At 46.0% G+C, this 18,136-nt stretch overlaps 1 protein-coding gene across 1 annotated transcript in view; it reads left to right on the top strand.

Moving 5' to 3' along the window:
• The first annotated feature begins 911 nt into the window (after positions 1-911).
• rspo2 (R-spondin 2) overlaps positions 912-18,136 on the top strand; it is a 59,489-nt gene continuing 42,264 nt past the window's right edge. Inside the window, exons 1-2 of the mRNA XM_053433459.1 lie at positions 912-1,074; positions 1,341-1,668. Coding sequence (XP_053289434.1) covers positions 1,569-1,668 — 100 coding nt within the window. The 5' untranslated portion in view covers positions 912-1,074; positions 1,341-1,568. The remainder of the gene's footprint in view (positions 1,075-1,340; positions 1,669-18,136) is intronic.

Below are 18,136 nucleotides of genomic sequence, written 5' to 3'. Positions count from 1 at the left end.
AAATAATTAACGGGTATTATTGATTTCAAAGCGGGGGGGGGGGGGGGTCAAAGAGGCGTGACGGGATGGTTGACTTGCGGGCCCTGCACCTCATCACGCACATTATGCAGGTAATTGCTTTTTTGGCGAACCTCTAATTATTCAATAGGGCTATAGTCAGTGGAATATAACCGAGCCTTAGATAGAGACTAGATGGACTGTGCAGCAATCTGCTCAGTTGGCTTCTGGTTTATAATGGAGGGAGGTCTCTGAACTTTGATTTGAAACTCCTAATACATCACAGCATCCATTAGAAAGACGCAGAGTAGGCTCATTACGCAAAGGAGGGTCCTTTTGGACCTGCATTGTAATATTAAAGGAATCTTCCGGATGTTGTAGTAACACAGAGAAGCTGCAATCACTTAGGAAACATCAACTTTACTTTCCTCGAAGAGTTCCCCCCCCCCCCCCCCCCCCCCAGCTTTTCCCGCTCACTAGGACCCAGAGGCAACCTCGCACCGGTGTGGGTGAGTCCACGGGGGTGGGTGAGAGAGAGAGAGAGGGAGAGACTAATACGCGAAATGTCATCTTCAACATCTTAAATAAGGAGGAAAAACACCAAACCGGAGATGTCCACACGAGACGGCGGCGCGGCGCTATATGAGGAAAAGGGCAGCAAGCATCAGGACCAGTCGGGAGTCGGTCGCCGCGCAACCTCAGCAGCGCGCAGCACGCAGGCTCGCACACTCAGCGCCGGCGCCTTTCCGCTTTAAAAAGAAAAGCAATCACATGTGAGTTTTTGTTTCCGCCGTTTCACGCGCTACACGGGACGAACCCTGAGTGAGGAGACGCAGGTATACACGGAATCTAAAGCGGGTTTTTTTTTTGCAGAGAGGAGGAAAGGAAATCCCCCCCCCCCCCCCCCCTCCGCAACAGCTACCACCTTTTTTTGCCTCCTCCTCGACCTCTTGAGCTCTCGTGGGGGACACAAGTTTCTCACACAAAAAGGGATGCTGCATGTTCCCGAGCCACACTTGCACTCAGAGGGGACCTAAAGTGGACCGGAGCGGGATTACACACTTCAACTGATGCAAGGTAGATAGGCTGCTCCAGCAACACGTTATCTCTTACGGAGCGTTTTTTTTGGCGACAATTACGCACGGCTCTTTTCTTTTGGAGGGGGGCGTTTGAGCAGTGCGCATTCCTTTTGCGTGTGTGATTGTTCCGACACATTAACACACAAGATCCCTTTTCTTCTTCCTCCTCTAACCCCGCCGTCACCTTTACGCATTAGTGTTTCGGAAGGTGTTGATTTCGTTCCGCTGTTATCCCAGTAACCTCCTTTGTCATTCTCCCCGCAGCGCAGCAACACAGACACTTTTGAGTGACTGGAGGAATCAGCCGCGCTCCGTAAAATGGTCCCAATCGGCGACGTGATACCATGTCGCATCTCGTCTGATGTTTGACACACTTGTGGAGAGAACTTAAGAGACTGGGGGAGGACGTTGTCAAAAGTCACAGAGAATCCATCCCGAGCCTCGCGGGCACCTTTTTTTTGCTGGAGTCCGGACAAACCGATCGCCGTCCAGATGCAGTTTCGACTCTTCTCCTTTGCCCTGATCGTATTGAACTGTATGGAGTACAGCAACTGTCAGGCGCCGTCGCAACGCTGGAGGAGAAACAAAAGAGGTAACGCATGTCTCACAGCAGCATCCCGGCAGGGACTTTAACACATGGGTACAGAGTTTGTTTGGGTCACTGGAGGCAACGGCACAGTCCTAAACAATGTTGCCCGTCTCCGTGTGTGTGTATGTATACATCCTCCGTATTCTCACAGCGTAGAGCGCACTTAAAAAGTCAGCGCAAATTGCATCACAAATTGATAATTGTCAATGTTCGGTTTTGGAATCGCACAGGTGAGAGCACGCCGACACCGCCTGCTATTTGGAATAATTCCAGAAAAGTTTACGCTGAAATCAAATTTGTAATCTAAGCTGCAATTTCATCCTCCAACATCTGGTGTAATTTATTAACCTCTGGAAGGAATATTTTCCACAATGTGTAACGAGTTCGAAGCCGGTAGCTAATGCGTAAAATGTGCGTAAAAGGTCGGCCAAGCGCTTCGCTACTTCCAAAATTAATATTCAAAGAGTGGATTGTCTGATCTAATGTAAAACACGCTGTCGGACGCGCTGCTAACGCCACTTTCCGATGCAAGAAAGGCGCGCACACTGTTATTTACACGTGAAACTGCTATAAAAAAACTGTCTATAGAGAGCTGCGGCTTATAGAGGGCAGGGGGTGGTATTGTAGGAGGTTTTTAATGAATAGACACGGAATCCCATGCCCCCTGACTTATATGAATTGCACATCTCCACTTCAGCCCCTTAAGCTGGTTTTAATTGATCTCATAACCACTTTGAACAGTTGGTAGGAAACCCGCATAACAATCGCTCAGCGGAGGCGCAAGGGCTTGGGGAGGAGATCAGCCCCTTTGTAAATACTACCCCATACTCTGAATGAATGAGGAGACAGTGGGATTAGGAAAAGTGGCCCCCGCCGAGCCCTCCTCGGACCTGTGGCATAACACATTCGCTATACGTTCCTCGGGGTGACATGCAGAGGAGAAAGAGCATGGAGCGGACCTTTACGCAGCGCCAACGCTCCGGACAGTGGGAAGTACAGAGTACGAACTCATTTCAAGTCAGGGGAGAGACGAGGGGGGTCTTGTACATTTTAAGGCAATCACAGATTTAATCATATGCGCTGCGTGCCAAGGGGGGGACCTCCACACTCTGCAAGCCCTCCACTGCCCATCTGCAAATAATCAGGCGATCACTGCGGGGCACTGGCACACACACGTTTCTCAGCTCCTCCGTGTGTTTCTCTCCTCGTGCGCCGTCCGATCTGAAGACTGTGTGTGTGTGTGTGTGTGTGTGTGTGTGTGTGTGTGTGTGTGTGTGTGTGTGTGTGTGTGTGTGGGAGATGGAATGCAGTTCTCTGGGTATGATCAATCTTTTATTGGAGGGATATTTTTGGATGGTCAAGCAGCCAATCACTGTCAAGTGAGGGGAGGAGAGGAGGAGGAGGAGGAGGGGGAACCAGTGGGGCTGAGATCAAAAGGTTAACTTACACATTTGACCTCAAGATCAGCTTTAGGCTGAGCACTATAAACTACACATTGTGACCGCCAGAGCTCTCAGAGCGGATGTTACACTTGTCAACCTAATCCAATGCAAATATCTACAAGTTTTTGCTTTACAGTAATGCTGAAAGTGTAAGAGTCTGTGTGAGTGTGTGCGTGTGTGTGTTTTAGTGTGTTTGGGGGGGAACTGCACTTTGGGCCAAAAGTGCCATTCTAGCAAGCAGTGGCAGCCGGCCAAGTTTTCGGTATTTGCTTCCTTCCTTTATTTATCACGGTTATATTGAAAGAAGCATGTGTAAGAGATCATTGTCCAATAGGTCCAGCAATGCTTGGATATTTTTTTAGCCCTCAAGGTTCCTTTGACAGCTTTATATACAGCCTGTCTGGCATGCACGGGGAGCTATCCGAACCGTTCAGGAGTGTTGAGACCCAGACACCTTCGAAACTCAATTTGGCCACACTCTGCTCCCCAGGCGTCACTATTTTATGCTTAACCAAATGTGTTTTTTTACATGCACGAAAAAAAAAGTTTTGCTGTTGATATACTGTGCGTACGCAGCCACATGACAGAGTGAGGTGCGAGGGATGAAGCTGCCATTATAATTAAGTGGATGTCGAGGAGAGAAACAGCCATTGCGTATGACGGGAGCTCACTGAAATGCACGAGCACAGTCGAGATTGGGATCTTTGTGTGGTTTCTGGGCTGATCTTGTCTTGCTCACACACTGCCTGGCATGACCCGGCCTCCTGTTTGGCTGCGGTAATTGTACATACGTATTTTATTCATGTGAAACAGATGAGAAAACATATTAAATTTACACCTCCTTACCCCCTATCCTGCCCACTAGGAACAGGGAAACGATGCCAATGAGCCCTGCTATGATATCATAGCTAGACACAAGGGTATTACATTTCATTTTTATTCTCTGGCTAATGATGCCACCTGCTGACTACATAAAATCAGGCTGGTGTAGCAGCGCTGCCTGAAGGAGCAGAGACACACAGCGGGGCCCTATAAGACGTTTAAACAGCTAATGAATAGGTAGTAGCCGTCGAGACTGGTGAAAAGTTGCCATGTGATACTGTTAACCCTTCCACATCTACCCAGAAATCCCACAATTTGAAACAGCCCGCAGAATGCCTTACATCATATACAACTGTGTAATGTGTTACTCAGCTCTGTTCTCAGGACAAATGTGATTCGTTGAAAGTGGTGCGGGGGGGCCGGATGCAGGGAGTGAGGTCAGAAATGCATGATATTTCGTTCCGCTGGTGACGGTGACGTTTAATGCCATACATAGAAAGTATAGTCATCATTTGTGCCCGAGTGTGCCCGTCTTACAGCAAAGAATCATGCGGCATGTTTGTGAATTGACTCTGTGGTTTCAGTTTGTTGGGAATATGACAGTATGCAGTTTTTGGCTGCATCAATTTGAATAAATGATAGCATCTTTGGACACAGATAGGTGACTTTAAACACAGCGACCTCTCTTCCTAAGTCCTGTAACTCAGGCCTCTGTGCTGAGAGCTCCTACAAAGTCCCAGGTTTGTGGGTGTAAGTGTAAATGTTGGAACCCAGCACTTCAGTGCAATATAATATGTTGATTAAGTGCCTGACGGGGAGGAGAGGGAGCGCTCCGAGAGGCTGCTTTTCAAACCGGCCCTGCCACTCTTGCCTTTGGAAAAATTGAAGAAAGCTCTTAAGATGGCATGACTGCTAACAAGGTTCTCTCATTACTCTAATCCAGGCGATTTTACCCCCTGCACCCCTGACCTTTTCTTATTCCACTAAACTCAAAACAGTTTATTTTATGTAATGCTCCAGAATCTTAACCTTACAGAAATGAAGTCCTCTCCTCCTCTCATGTCCTCTCCTCCTCTCGTGTCCTCTCCTCTTCTCATGTCCTCTCCTCCTCTCTTGTCTTCTCCTCCTCTCATGTCCTCTCCTCCTCTCATGTCCTCTCCTCCTCTCATGTACTCTCCTCCTCTCATGTCTTCTCCTCCTCTTTTGTCCTCTCCTCCTCTCATGATCTCTCCTCCTCTCATGTCCTCTCCTCCTCTCGTGTCCTCTCCTCCCCTCGTGTCCTCTCCTCCTCACTTGTCTCCCTCCTCTCATGTCCTCTCATCCTCTCATGTCCTCTCCTCTCATTTCCTCTCCTCCTCTCTTGTCCTCTTCTCCTCTCATGTCCTCTCCTCCTCTCATGTACTCTCCTCCTCTCATGTCTTCTCCTCCTCTTTTGTCCTCTCCTCCTCTCATGATCTCTCCTCCTCTCATGTCCTCTCCTCCTCTCGTGTCCTCTCCTCCCCTCGTGTCCTCTCCTCCTCACTTGTCTCCCTCCTCTCATGTCCTCTCATCCTCTCATGTCCTCTCCTCTCATTTCCTCTCCTCCTCTCTTGTCCTCTCCTCCTCTCATGTCCTCTCCTCCTCTCATGTCCTCTCCTCCTCTCGTGTCCTCTCCTCCTCTCGTGTCCTCTCTTCCTCTCATGTCCTCTCCTCCTCTCATGTCCTCTCCTCCTCTCCGCAACGTCGGAGGTATGGTGCTAGTTGGTTGAGGAGGGGTGGGGGCTTTTTCCCGGGATGAGGACGGCATATTTAAGCAGATCAGCTGGAAACGGCTGAATGTGAACAGCATCACCTGAGAGGGATTACAGCGAGCCGAGTCTTGACCTGAGCCCATAGCTCTGGCGTCAAGGAACAGAGCTTTGTCTTTTCTCTCCCAGGCCCCATCAGCCAAGCCTCGATAAGCGTAAATCTGTGTGTGCGTGTCTGTGTGTCTGTGTGTGTATGTGTGTGAGTGTGAGAGAGAGAGAGAGAGAGAGAGAGAGAGAGAGAGAGAGAGAGAGAGAGAGAGAGAGAGAGAGAGAGAGAGAGAGAAGAGGAGTAAAGCGAGCTACAACAACACCCTACAGGTGCATGTTTCCGATGCTCTAATCAAGACATCATGTCAAGAACAACGCAAACACCCCCTCCACCGTCACCCATCCCAGCTCCTCAGCCAATCACATCCAGAGTCCGTCCCCGGGATTATCATGGTCATTACGCACAATGATTCACTTATGTGCTGTATTGATAAATCACATTAGTCTGACCCAGCCTTCAAACTCCGTCGAAAGACTAGCTCCTTGTTTGACCTACTAACCCATGCATGTCGCTCCTGGCCCGTAGCGCAGCTCCTGCCCCGAGTCACAGCGGTATCAGATGAAGCCGGTGAAAGGCTCCTCAGTGCGCTCATGCCATGCTACACTGCCGAAACCCCAGCAGAGGAAAAAACATGCAGTGGCATGAACTTTCTAATGTGGAGAAAGACACAGGGAGAGATTCTTTCGAGGAACCACGTGACAGTGGGGGGCGAAGATCCGTTTCACTTTTTCTTTGTTTTCCCTTCACTTATAAAAAGAATCAGTCTTTTAATGATCTTAAAAGTAATAAATTAAACTTTTTAGAATTTCAGTTGATGAATGATCCTTTATCTCACTTTTCTGCAGTCGGTTTGTGAATGGAGAGAGGCAGGGAGGTGGGAGACGGGATTCAGACTCATCTGTCAACTCTTTGGGAGTTTCACATGGATGAGAAAGCTTGGTCTGTAACACTTCTGCACACCTCCATCCATCACATCACGGGGGGAAAAATCCATTCACTGTGCACGGATCCGCTCTCTCCTTTTCCTCTTTCTTTCAAGCACAAATGCACAAGGGGATCTTCTCTTCCACCCTCAATCACTGTCATCAGAGGATCCCAAATGCCGGCGAAGCCAAACGCCAAACACATGTTTCTATTTCGGGCTACATTTTTCACCACCCTATAAATGCTCATTTTTTTTTTCTTTCGGAAATGTGAAATAAAAAAAACGTATTTTTATAAAATCTTGAAACATGCTCCGTATTTGCAAATTCCTTGTGGTGATTGGAAATTCACCAGAAGCAGACAAAAACGACAGTGTCCCTGCGGCCGGGGCTGATTCTGTAACCCTCACCTATGCCTGTTTCCCTCAGTTGCACACTCCCCTGCAGCAATTACACCTTAATACGTTTCCTTATAAAGCTACTAAATATGACCAGCCAATTTGGTCCAATGCTCTCAACTTTATTGGGCCGTAAAAAGTCTAATGAGGGAATCATTTCTAAGTGCCACACATAAAACAACAACACAAAAGGAGCTTTTTTTGAAAAAAATGACTCATGCAAGGGCTTCATAGGTAGGAGAGCTGCCCAGAGCCGGAGATGGAGCCCCTCAGGCGTGTACACGGAAACGCACTTCCAGACGTACCTCTCACATTACTAATACACACCTCTCAAAGAATCCAGTGAAGAGCTGTTCAGAGGAAATGACACAAAAGGCATTCATTGTGTTTTTTTTGTGATCGCGGGGATTGTTAAAAATGACCAATTTCCCTTTTGTTGTTTGAAAATAAAACAGCGAAAATCTACCTTCACCTAATAATAGGCTCAGTTACACAAGGTGAATCTTAAACAACTGTTTGCTACCTTTCATTGGCTTTGCTGCACATAGTTAAATGAGTAGATTGATTCCACTCTCACAACTTCCTGCAGCCGTAAGTTTAGCTTGGCACAAAGACTGGAAACAGCTAAATTGGCTCTGTCTGAAGGTAAAAACAAGTCACATACCTGCACCTCTAAAGCTCACTAATTTACACATTGTATCTACTTTGTTTAATCTGTACAAAACAACCCAGTGTAAACATGAGAATTTATTGTTTTACTGTTCCTTGGCTCGGAGCACTTGACAGGCAACCAGCAGAGGCAAAGCAAAGTTTCTTCTGCCGGCCAAGAAATAACTCATAACCCTCCATAACTCAGCGAATTGTTGTTTTTACTCCTCGGTATTTGTACGGATCATACGAGGAATAATGTGTTAATTCATGAGCTTTAGAGGTGCTGAAAGGCAGATTTTGTTTCCTACACACAGAAAGAGACTAGCTCCCTCTCTTGTTTCCATCCTTTCTGCTAAACTAAGCTGATTGGCTACTGGCTCCAGCTACGCATTTACTGCACAGATGTGAGAGTCTTATCGTCTCAAAGCATTAACAGAATTTCCCAAAATGTCAAACAACTTCATGGCGTGCAACTTGTTAACTTTGGAAAAGCCGATCTGACATGGTGTGAATTTGAATTCCCACCTTCCCCAAATGTGTTTGAGAGCGTGAAGGATTTAGTGGATCCAAGAGCCCTTGGAAGGAAATCTAAATGTCTAATGTTTCTAGAAAAGGCGACGCTCTGTATCTGCTCTTGTTTGCCTTGTCCGTGTGTTTCTCCCTGTGCGTGCCGACCAGTACCTACTTTGCATCGATCTGCAAGGCCTGGAAATCTGAAACCCAAGGAGGCCTCCTGAGAAAATACACCGACGTGTGCAGAAACAAACACACAGACACACACACACATGCTGACGCTAGATTGGTGCTTAAGGTTACTTGCATCAGTGCCTGTTTGATCGGCTGCTGATCGACTAAGGCAGGGAGCAGCGGGGCTCGGACCCGCTCACCCCAGCGCCCACCCTGTAACATTGGAAACATGGACCCCCCTCTCACTGCTTTATGGGACCTCTAACTACGCTTACACGCCACATCAAAATCTAGCTCAGCATGCAACGCCTTCGGTATGGAGAGGAAGTGAGCTGGTCAGATGCAATAAAGCGTCTTGCTGTGGAGCTCTCCTGTAATTTGGCCGCCCGAGGAGGGACCCGGAGATGGAAAGTTTAAGGTGCTGCAGCCCCTATCGTCTCATGATCTGTGTCCATCTGTGGAACTACAGCGGATAGTCCTGAGTAACTGAATACATCCAAAAAACAAGGAGCACCTGAGTCGATAGCTAATTTGATCATGATGTTTTAAGAAAAGTAAACCCGGCACAGATTAAACAACGTGCAAATATGTGGCAGGATGTTTTGGCCCCGCCCTTGATGTATCCGAGCCAGGGACTGTATGCTGCCAGTGTTATGGCTTTGTTATGGTTTTGGCTGAGGTTGGGATTACTCTGGGTAATTGGGCACCCTCAGACTAAACGAAGACCTGCCTGTAGAATTGGGCTTGGACTAGTCAGGACAAGAGCTTTGAATGCTGCAGCGGGTCATGCTTACACGAGATCTCTTTTGTCGTATTGGGCATGGAGCAGTGCTGAGGCCTGGCTTGTGCTTCTATCTCCAGTAGCTCTCAGGCCTTGCGGTGTGCCGAAGGGAAAGGCCTCATGGCTGCCTGCGGAGTGCAGAAGCCCCCGGTGTGTTTTTAATCAGGAGCAAGGCTGGGAGTCATTACTGGGCCTGGATGCTGAGGTCATTGTCTCCCTGACACCCGCTGTGGAGAGAGAGAGGAAGACACACATTGAGGGGTGGGGGTGGTGACATAGCGTGCATGTCAGATGTAAAGAGGTCTCAGAGGGTCATCCCCTGTAGATTTATGTGGACAGAAAAGAAGGAGCAAAGAGGAGGACCGTGATGAGAGGAAGGGATCCACAGGGTAGAGGAGCAACGGGCATCAGATTGTTATCAGATCATGACATGATAAAGTGTTTGATCAGTCCCATGACGGGAGCGACAGTGCGTGACACTTTCGCTCGGGGCAGGATGTTGTACTTATCCCGCCAGAGTTTTTCAAATTCACACCGTAATGATTATCACTCATTTTGATGAGCTTCTAAGACACACCTAGATTTTTTTTAAATTGCCCTGATTCCTACATCCTTTCGTCTTTCTTTACTGTTTCTGCCGTGACTCCCCTATAGATTCATCTTAGCGTAGAAAATGAGTTGACCTCTGGTCGGCTTCAAATTCCCTCTGAGTCTCCCAGGTAACACTGCTTTAGGGTATTCATGTAATAATAAATCTGCATTATTACCTCCACCCAGGAGGTTATGTTTTTGTTCTGTGTGTCTGTCTGTCTGTTAGTGAGCAGGATTGCGCAAAGCTACTTGAAGGATTATTTCAAAACTTGGGGGACGGATGGGATACGGGTCAGAAAGCAACTTCTAGAATTTTGTTGTGGATCCGAATAAAAGGGCGGAATTTTGTTTCACTTTCTCTGCAGTATTTTTCTCATCGAGTTCAGTCAATTAGTGGCGGTAGCGGAGGTTATCATCCACACGAACGCCGCTGTCCAGTGGAATCAAATCCTAGTGACAGTTCTCACGTAAGAGAGAGAACTGCATTGCGTACGTATTGTGAATAGCTGAAACTGAAACTACAAGTGCTGACCGTCTGCATTGACAGCAACAACTTTATGTGTGATAGCACAAGCCAGCACACGGAAAATAGTGCAATTATTGAATTATTATTTGCTATTGAGCAAAAAAACAGGTTAGAGATCTCTTACGGCATTATGTGTAAAAAATGTTGGCAGGACAAATTAGATCCGGCGAGCCGTCACTGCGTTGTCATAGCGACATGGGGCATTTGCCCTCCTAGCTATGGAGATTTTTTTGTCTGTGTGGGGTCACCCTAAAAAGCTGTAAAGACGACATACTGACACTTTGCTAGCAACCAGTTGCTTATTTACGCACCCAGCATGTACAGAGCAACGCTAGCCTTCATGGGGAGTCAACAAACGTAAGTTCATTATTTATTCTCTTTTAAGCTTTAGTGTTGTCTCCATCTACTCCTGAGGGAAACATGTGGCCCTTTAGCTGCTAATGCTCGATGATGTTTACTTTCTTTTCTCTTTCTTTACAATGGCAGTAAAGATCCCGGCCAAAACAGTGAGCCAAAAGACTGTGAGCCAAAAGACTGTGAAATGCTCCGTAGAGCTGAGAGGTGATTCTCTCTTGGCTCATTTAATATGTGTGACAACTCTCATAGCACATGCTGTACTCAATTGATCCATTATAAATACAAAAGTATTGATCTCTGCTGCTCCACGGTGAGGATTGATGCTGTTCGTCGCTGCAAATTCACCCAAAGAAGCTGGGATTCTCTTTCACAGTGCGAGTGTAGCCAGACTGAATGGCGGCCCTGCTGACGCCTCTCACAATCAGCCTTTTGTGGGTGGATCCAACATCTTGTCAATCCAATTACAGCTTACAGTTTGCTTCCATGGCTGTTGTAGTTGGGTTTCATAAGTGAACTACCCTGCAGACATTGTGACAAATTAAAGGAAAGTCCTGAATAAATGAGTCGGGGAAAAACAAACGCAGAAGCAGTGGGGTTCACTGAACAGTGACTCAAGACAATTCATGTTCCTTTAATGCGTCACCCACTCGTGTAGGTTGGCAAAGGGTCTATGTCAAGTTTTATTCCAGCAGTAAAAGTTTAGGTCCTGTGATAGACTCATGCTAACCTGTCCAGAGTGGACACATTGGCTGGGATTGGCTCAAGCCAGCCCCGCGACTCTCAAAGGACACACGGTGCAGCTAATGAACGGATAGATATTTTAAGGCTGCAATTTAAAAGCATTTACAAGAAATACTTTGAAATAATCGCTGGTGTAATTGGTCACCGTGAAACCGTTTTCACTCCTCCCGGGTCACAGTTCACTGAGTTGAACCTTTGCCACCTGTCAGTCCTGCACATTGGCTTATGCTTCTCATCACTTGCCACCGAATGCATATGAGCCGTAATTTGCTCCCCGAAGCCAAGACGTTTCTCCACGGCTGAGTCCGACCTCCACTAAACTGGGCCCAGCCCTGTTCAGTGGAAATATAAAGCATGAGTGACCCAGCTGTCGTGTGGTTGTGGTCTTTTGTTGTTGTTGTTTGCCTCGTTGTTGTCTGTGTTGTCTTAAGCCCACGTATGATTTTTGTGCCTTGCTGTATGCCACACAAGTTCAGGACACAGAAACAAACACACAGACAGAGAGAGAGAGAGAGAGACAGTAATGTCTAATTGCGGCCAAAATTTATAAAGATGTGCTATGATTTTAACGCAGCACATTTTTTTACGCTGAGCTTTGTCAACGAGCACATCAATTGTGGTGACTGCTTTTGACTTTTCTTTGCCCATTAGGGTTTCTCACTCATCTTGTTTTCGGACCCACACAATGAAACACGCCTGTGGTAGAGACAAATGCTAGACAGAAAAGTATAAAGCTTAAAAAGAAAAAAGGAGTCTATTAACATTTCTCGGATTCCTTCGCTCGGTCTTCCCCTCATGTTATGCACTTGTGTTACATCTTGGCTCACTTCTCCTTAAACTGGATATTATTTTATTTGGACTTGGGCCAGAGCTCAGGAGCAGCGGCCTTAGCTGTGTAAACAGCTGTCACCAGCAGGAGTCATAACTAATAGGTATCCCTAGAGAGGGGTCACATGTAGTTTACATGTTTACCAGCTAATGGCTTTAGAGATGGTACTGCCCAGGCGCAGTAATGGACAGTAGTGGAGTGTCATAGACAATGCAGGGCTGGTTATCGTCATCATCAACGACCATGAACACATATGCATATTCATTGCTAAACAGTTTATATACTATATATAGAGCTTATATAGTGTTAAATTATATTTATTGAAAACAAAAGAATAAAGAAGTCCTTTGGCTCATCCTGCTTTTTGGAACATTGTTGTAACAGCAGCCAATACATGACAACCCAATGTGCTGCTCGTTTTTAGCAGTAAACACTGCGGCATGTAGACACAAGACAGGTACAGCTCCATACATCTGCCTCCAGGAAATAATATACTAAGCGGCCTGGGTGCCACCCAGAGATTTTGGATGCATGTCTCTGCTTCTCCATCCAAAAGGTATTTTTTTCACAACATCCAACACCTTTTTGAGACTCGAGCTCACCTACATACCAAAGCTCGTGTTTTTTATTTGTGGCACCAGATTACATTTCAGCGCCCAAGAGCGTCATGTAGCGCTTTAACAGAGAGGAAATTAATTTTACGCCCCGGTTATAGATGTTCGTTTTACCTCATGTGCTCCGTCCTGGCCCGTGGAATACACTCATCCCGCCTGCTTTATGAAAACATTTATTCCAGGTTCCTCTCAAAGGGCACTGTAGAAAAGAGACGTGTACTCCTGAGGGCTGAGCGTGGCCTTTCGGAGCCAACACAAGCTGGTGTCTGTTAAGAGGCTTGGGTGGTGCCAGCCATTCAGGTGCAGTTCAAGCGGTGGTATGAGAACACAAGAACAGACGGGACCCAGACACCTGCTAGAAGTGGAGGTGGACGCTCTCACCTGGAGACACACACCACTCAAAATAAACTGTATATCATAGGGCTGTAATAACTCCTCAGATGAACTTCTCTTTAAAGTTAGTTTTGTGTGTGTGCCGGCACTAGCCTTCACGTTACTGATCAAGTAAGACATGATCACATGTAACAGCTGGGACAACATGTTGGCTGTGTGCAGCTTCAGTAGGAAAATCTCTGTATTTTTCTAACATCTAACCTTCTTATTGCCGCAGTGATCAAATATTAGTGTTTCTGTTTATCTATAATGAAGCAGACTTCAGTTAGGTGAGAAAACAAGTAAGCTTGTGTCCTTTTTCCATGAAAAAATGTGATGTAGATATTGGATCCAGCCTTTTTTTTTGGGGGGGGGGGGGGGGGCTTTGATGTTTAGGAGTGTTTTCTGTGGCACGCACCATGTGTGAAAGTGAGACCAGGTCTTTGCCATCTGTCCCCTGTGGTGCACTCCACTTTTGACCCTGGCGATCACCTCAGATCTCCCTGCAGGCCTCTGCGGGCGAGCAGGAGTGTGACGTTGTATCTTGTTAAAAGGTTAATGAGGCGAAACTTTGTGGCATGTCATGCCTGCTTGAGATCGGTATGAAGATATCCCCAAAATATAGCCCATAATAATATAAAACCTAACGGGTAAAGTCACCTTGCTTTTGATACTTTCAGTTCACTTTTGTACATGTAGTAGGAATAATTTAACAATCTCAACAAAAGCAGCAAAAACAACAATCCATCAAAGCCCTGACTCGAAGGCCAATTAACTTTTTCTCCAACATTTACCATATGTCATGGTCATCAGCAGGAGCACGGTAGCAACGTTTTCAGTTACTTGTAGTAACTGTAGCAAACCCCATCTGCTGATCACCATTAGATATTGTAAATGTTGAGGGAAAGCTAATTAAAAGGACCTAATGATAATATTGTGAATTGTATTATTTCAGATTTGATGGACCATTCATTCTCTATGCCTTCAATACCACTGTGTAACTGTTTTAATGCATATCCTCACTTCCAGTGATTTAATGGTCGATCCATTTTTTTTCTAAATTTAATTAAGGGAATGATTTGGCTATGTCTTCTAGCACTCTCACTGACAGGAAGTAATAAAACACTATTATTTGTGGGAATGTTTCACATTTTTTTCTTTTAGTTTTCAATCTGTTCCTTGACACCTCAGCAAAAGAATGAAGTATCTCCCCATCTGGATTCGTATAGACTGTACGTTGAGCTTCCTGGCAAGTATGAAAAATCCCCGTCCAACTCTTTTGTTTTTCCGACGTGTGAGCTGGAGATCGGGATGAATTTAGTCAGGGTGATGACAAATGGGGGAAGGCAGACGGGAACACAGGTTAGGGTGGGAGAGATGGAGAAATTCAGCTCAGGGTGCAAATAGGCCATGCCTGCCCGCGGACTGCACTGATCCTCGCCTGCCATGTCCTCGTCACATGGCCAAGTCCGTCTCAGCAGCATGTGCTTTTGTGTGTGTGGGTGTGTGTGTGAATGAGGGAATTACTAGACTTCCAGCACATTGAGCTGCAGGTGTGAAAATTAGGTGTGAGGTTTATGTGTGATAAATTACCAACATGTGGGCTAATCTGAGCCACTCCACCTTTTTTCTCCACCCACCCATTTCCCCTCTTTTCCTTCCTCTTCTTTCTATGCTGAGGGGAAAACACATTTCTCCCACAGTTTGAGGGGGGAGTATAAATACTGAAAATTCAAAGTTCCCACCCTTTCCCCATTCTCTCGGGGCTCGTTTCTTATTTTGCACCACTTTAACTTCATCTTTAGGCTGTAATGTGATTGGTTACTGCCATAAGCCTGTCGGATATAACAGGCTGGTACTTTTGAGACATACAAGATGGAAATAACGGTCACAGTAGAGCAGACAGATAAACTTCAGAAAATAAGATATTTATCTGTAAAGTAAAATCTTTCATTTGCATTTCAATGACCACCGTATACATTGCAACCATGGGTTTTTCTACATCTTTTAATTTGTTGGCTTCATGTAAACTGATGTGAGTGATCTCTGTATTTTGATGCCTGGACAGTACAAAAAAGGATGAAATGCTGTCTGCCAGCTCCCCATAAAGACCCACTGCAACCAAATGTTAAACTGCTTGTCGTATATGAAAATAATCTTCTTTCTCTTTCTCGGCAGTTGCATATAATTCCATGAAATTGTTCCATGTTGGAGATTTCTCCCAAGAAAAAATGTAAAAAACTAATTTCCTGAAAAACCCACTGTATTTTGCAAACACCTCCTGGACAGTTGAACTAATAATTTCCAAATGTGGCGTGCATCATGCCCGGACTGTCATGACTTAAAGCCATAAAACGATTTATTACACTCCAAATAGTTTTGCAGCTAAAGGTCAGTGTGTTTTTGGCACAATTTTAGAGAGAGAGCCATAACTCATCCAGTTGGATCTTCAGAAATCGCATGAATGTCATCATTTCGTCGTCTCATTATTGACTAAATCTGCAAAGTGCTTCGTTGGCCCACATTTTCCTGGTTGCTTAGAACCTGCATGTTTCCATTTGCGGCTGTATTTTAATGCTAAAATACACATCCTTAGATCAAAATGAGCTTTGATCATGTGTTCGTGGAAGGTATGGTATGAGTTCCTGAGAAACGTTAAAGATAAGTGGAATTTTACGGGGGACTGTTTCGCAAGAACATTGACATAATTCTTTGATCGATGTGAATAAAGATGGGTGCGGGGAGAAGAAGAAGAAAAGCTGGCAAGAAACATGAAACACATGCTCGTCTTCTGTTGCCGACGCAGAGAGAAGTCCATCCTCACGGGTCGTTGTTTAGCTCCCATCGTGCTTCCATTCCTGAGGGTATTAAATAAAGCGCCTTTTGCACCTGCGCTCACCAACCGTGGCGTTTACAGGAAAGTGAGCATCACTGAGAGAATCAGAGACAGATGCTGAGTGGTGATGACCTGTGCCACTCAGCTGGAGGTGCCAGGTTGAATTCTCTTTAAGAGACGACGGGAAGAGAGAGAACATTTATTGGTTTTAGCCTTGACATGTGTGCGGAGAACCCCGCTCGGTTTGGGATATTCCAGTCATTATATTCTCATGAAGTGCTGCTATTTGCACTATATGTTGGTGTGAGCACTTCACAGCTGGGCCGTAAACACATCAAAACAACACCAAAAATAACAGCCTCCCTCAGCTATTTTTAGCCAGATTTTTTCCCTCCACTGGAACAAACGCTGAACTGATGGCATTGTCTCAGTGCGCCGTTTAATTAATGTTGACACTGACTGCGAACAGATATTCCGTTGTTTTCAATGTCAGGCTGGACTGTAAAATATTTTACGGGGCCACAAAGCTGCAGTGAAGAGGCGATGCTGTTACTTGGCCACCACATCAAGTTCATCCTCTTCGTTCTTTCCCCTCGGGGTGACCGTTGAGCTTTCCGTGGTGGTCAGATGTCTGTTATGGTCAACAGTCAAAGGGTCCGTCCTGGTGGAGAGTGTGAAAAGACGAGCAGAGCAGACCGTGAGATTTGGTTAGGTCACCTTTTTTATTTCTAATTTTCCTCAAACAGGAATTATGAGGTCTCTCTCACATCATGGGATCCAGATGTGGGATATAACCCAGGACATGGGATTTAAGTCATAATCCATCATAAAGATATTAATAAGGGAGCGGACCGATCCAGGCCCTTCATATAGACTTGATATAAAGTGCAGGGGTGAGAGCCACGATGAGCTCAGCTGGACAGATTGGGGTAAAGTTGCAGAGAGTGGTTCCAGGTTGTCAGCATCTCTATCTGACTGACCACATGTTCACAGAACATGAGGACAGAGCGGAGTCGATCAGTTCCCCCTCCACAGGTCACGTTCTGTGGCCGGCGGACACATGACGCACTCTCAATCTTTTAATTTATCTGCCAGAGAGGAAAATGTCCAAAACTATTCCTTTAATTCTCTTTCGCTCTCTTTCATGTGGTCATGCAACGAGTCAGAGTCAGTTTTCTCACCTGCATGCGACTGTGGCTCAACCTGTTGACTCAAAGCAGAGTAAATTACCCTGTGCTTGTATTTTATTGTGCACTAAAAAAGTGCAGCTTTAAATTGGCCGACCAGTTTCCAGTGGCCTGTTTGAACCGAGGCTGCCTGTTTTACCCATTCAGCGCTGCATAAAGCACCACCCTTTCAAGTGAGGGTTCAAATCCTCCTCGCTGCGCCGCCTCGCCCGGTGGATCTGTGTCGCGGGAGAACGCTCCTCTGGCCTCGATCTAATATGTTTGATGGCGAATGTGTTTGCTCAGCCTCATGCTGCAAAATCATTATATGAAGCAGGACTGTCCTGGATTATAAACATGTGCTTACAGTATGATCTGTTAAAGTAAACTGGGTGGGGGGGTGAAAAAATGTAGATCCTAAAACCTGACCATTTCCAGCTGCAAAGGAGTCGGAGGCAAGTCCAACATATTTTCTGCTAAATTGGCCCGATGCACCCACACCCCTACCCCAACGCTTACCCCTTCAGTTGTTTTTTTACTCCCACCACTTTGGAGCTAAGTGCGACTTCCACTTCCATGGCGAATACAGTCACCGACGCGAAAAGCAGCCGGTTTGATGTCATTTTCCACGTACAAGATCTTTAACGAGCTCAAACAATGTTGAGACGTTACAACAGCTGGTGAGCTGCGGGTGTGAGCGTTGACACGGTTGGCTCCGCTGCTTTGTTTTATAGCTACACAGTGTAATCCTTGAAGCCTGGGGTATAGAACAAAGAATCAAAAAGCTGCGGCTGCTGCTGCTACTTCTTATAAGGCTACATCAACTCGACCATGTTTTCATTCAATTTTTCAATTTTCTAAATAATATAATCTATGTCCTTATGATCAATTTTAACCCC

This window comes from Pleuronectes platessa, chromosome 10 (genome assembly GCF_947347685.1).
Source record: "Pleuronectes platessa chromosome 10, fPlePla1.1, whole genome shotgun sequence".
Lineage (NCBI taxonomy): Eukaryota > Metazoa > Chordata > Actinopteri > Pleuronectiformes > Pleuronectidae > Pleuronectes > Pleuronectes platessa.
Note: the sequence above shows the minus strand (reverse complement) of the source record. Positions and strands in the feature narration are given on the sequence as shown.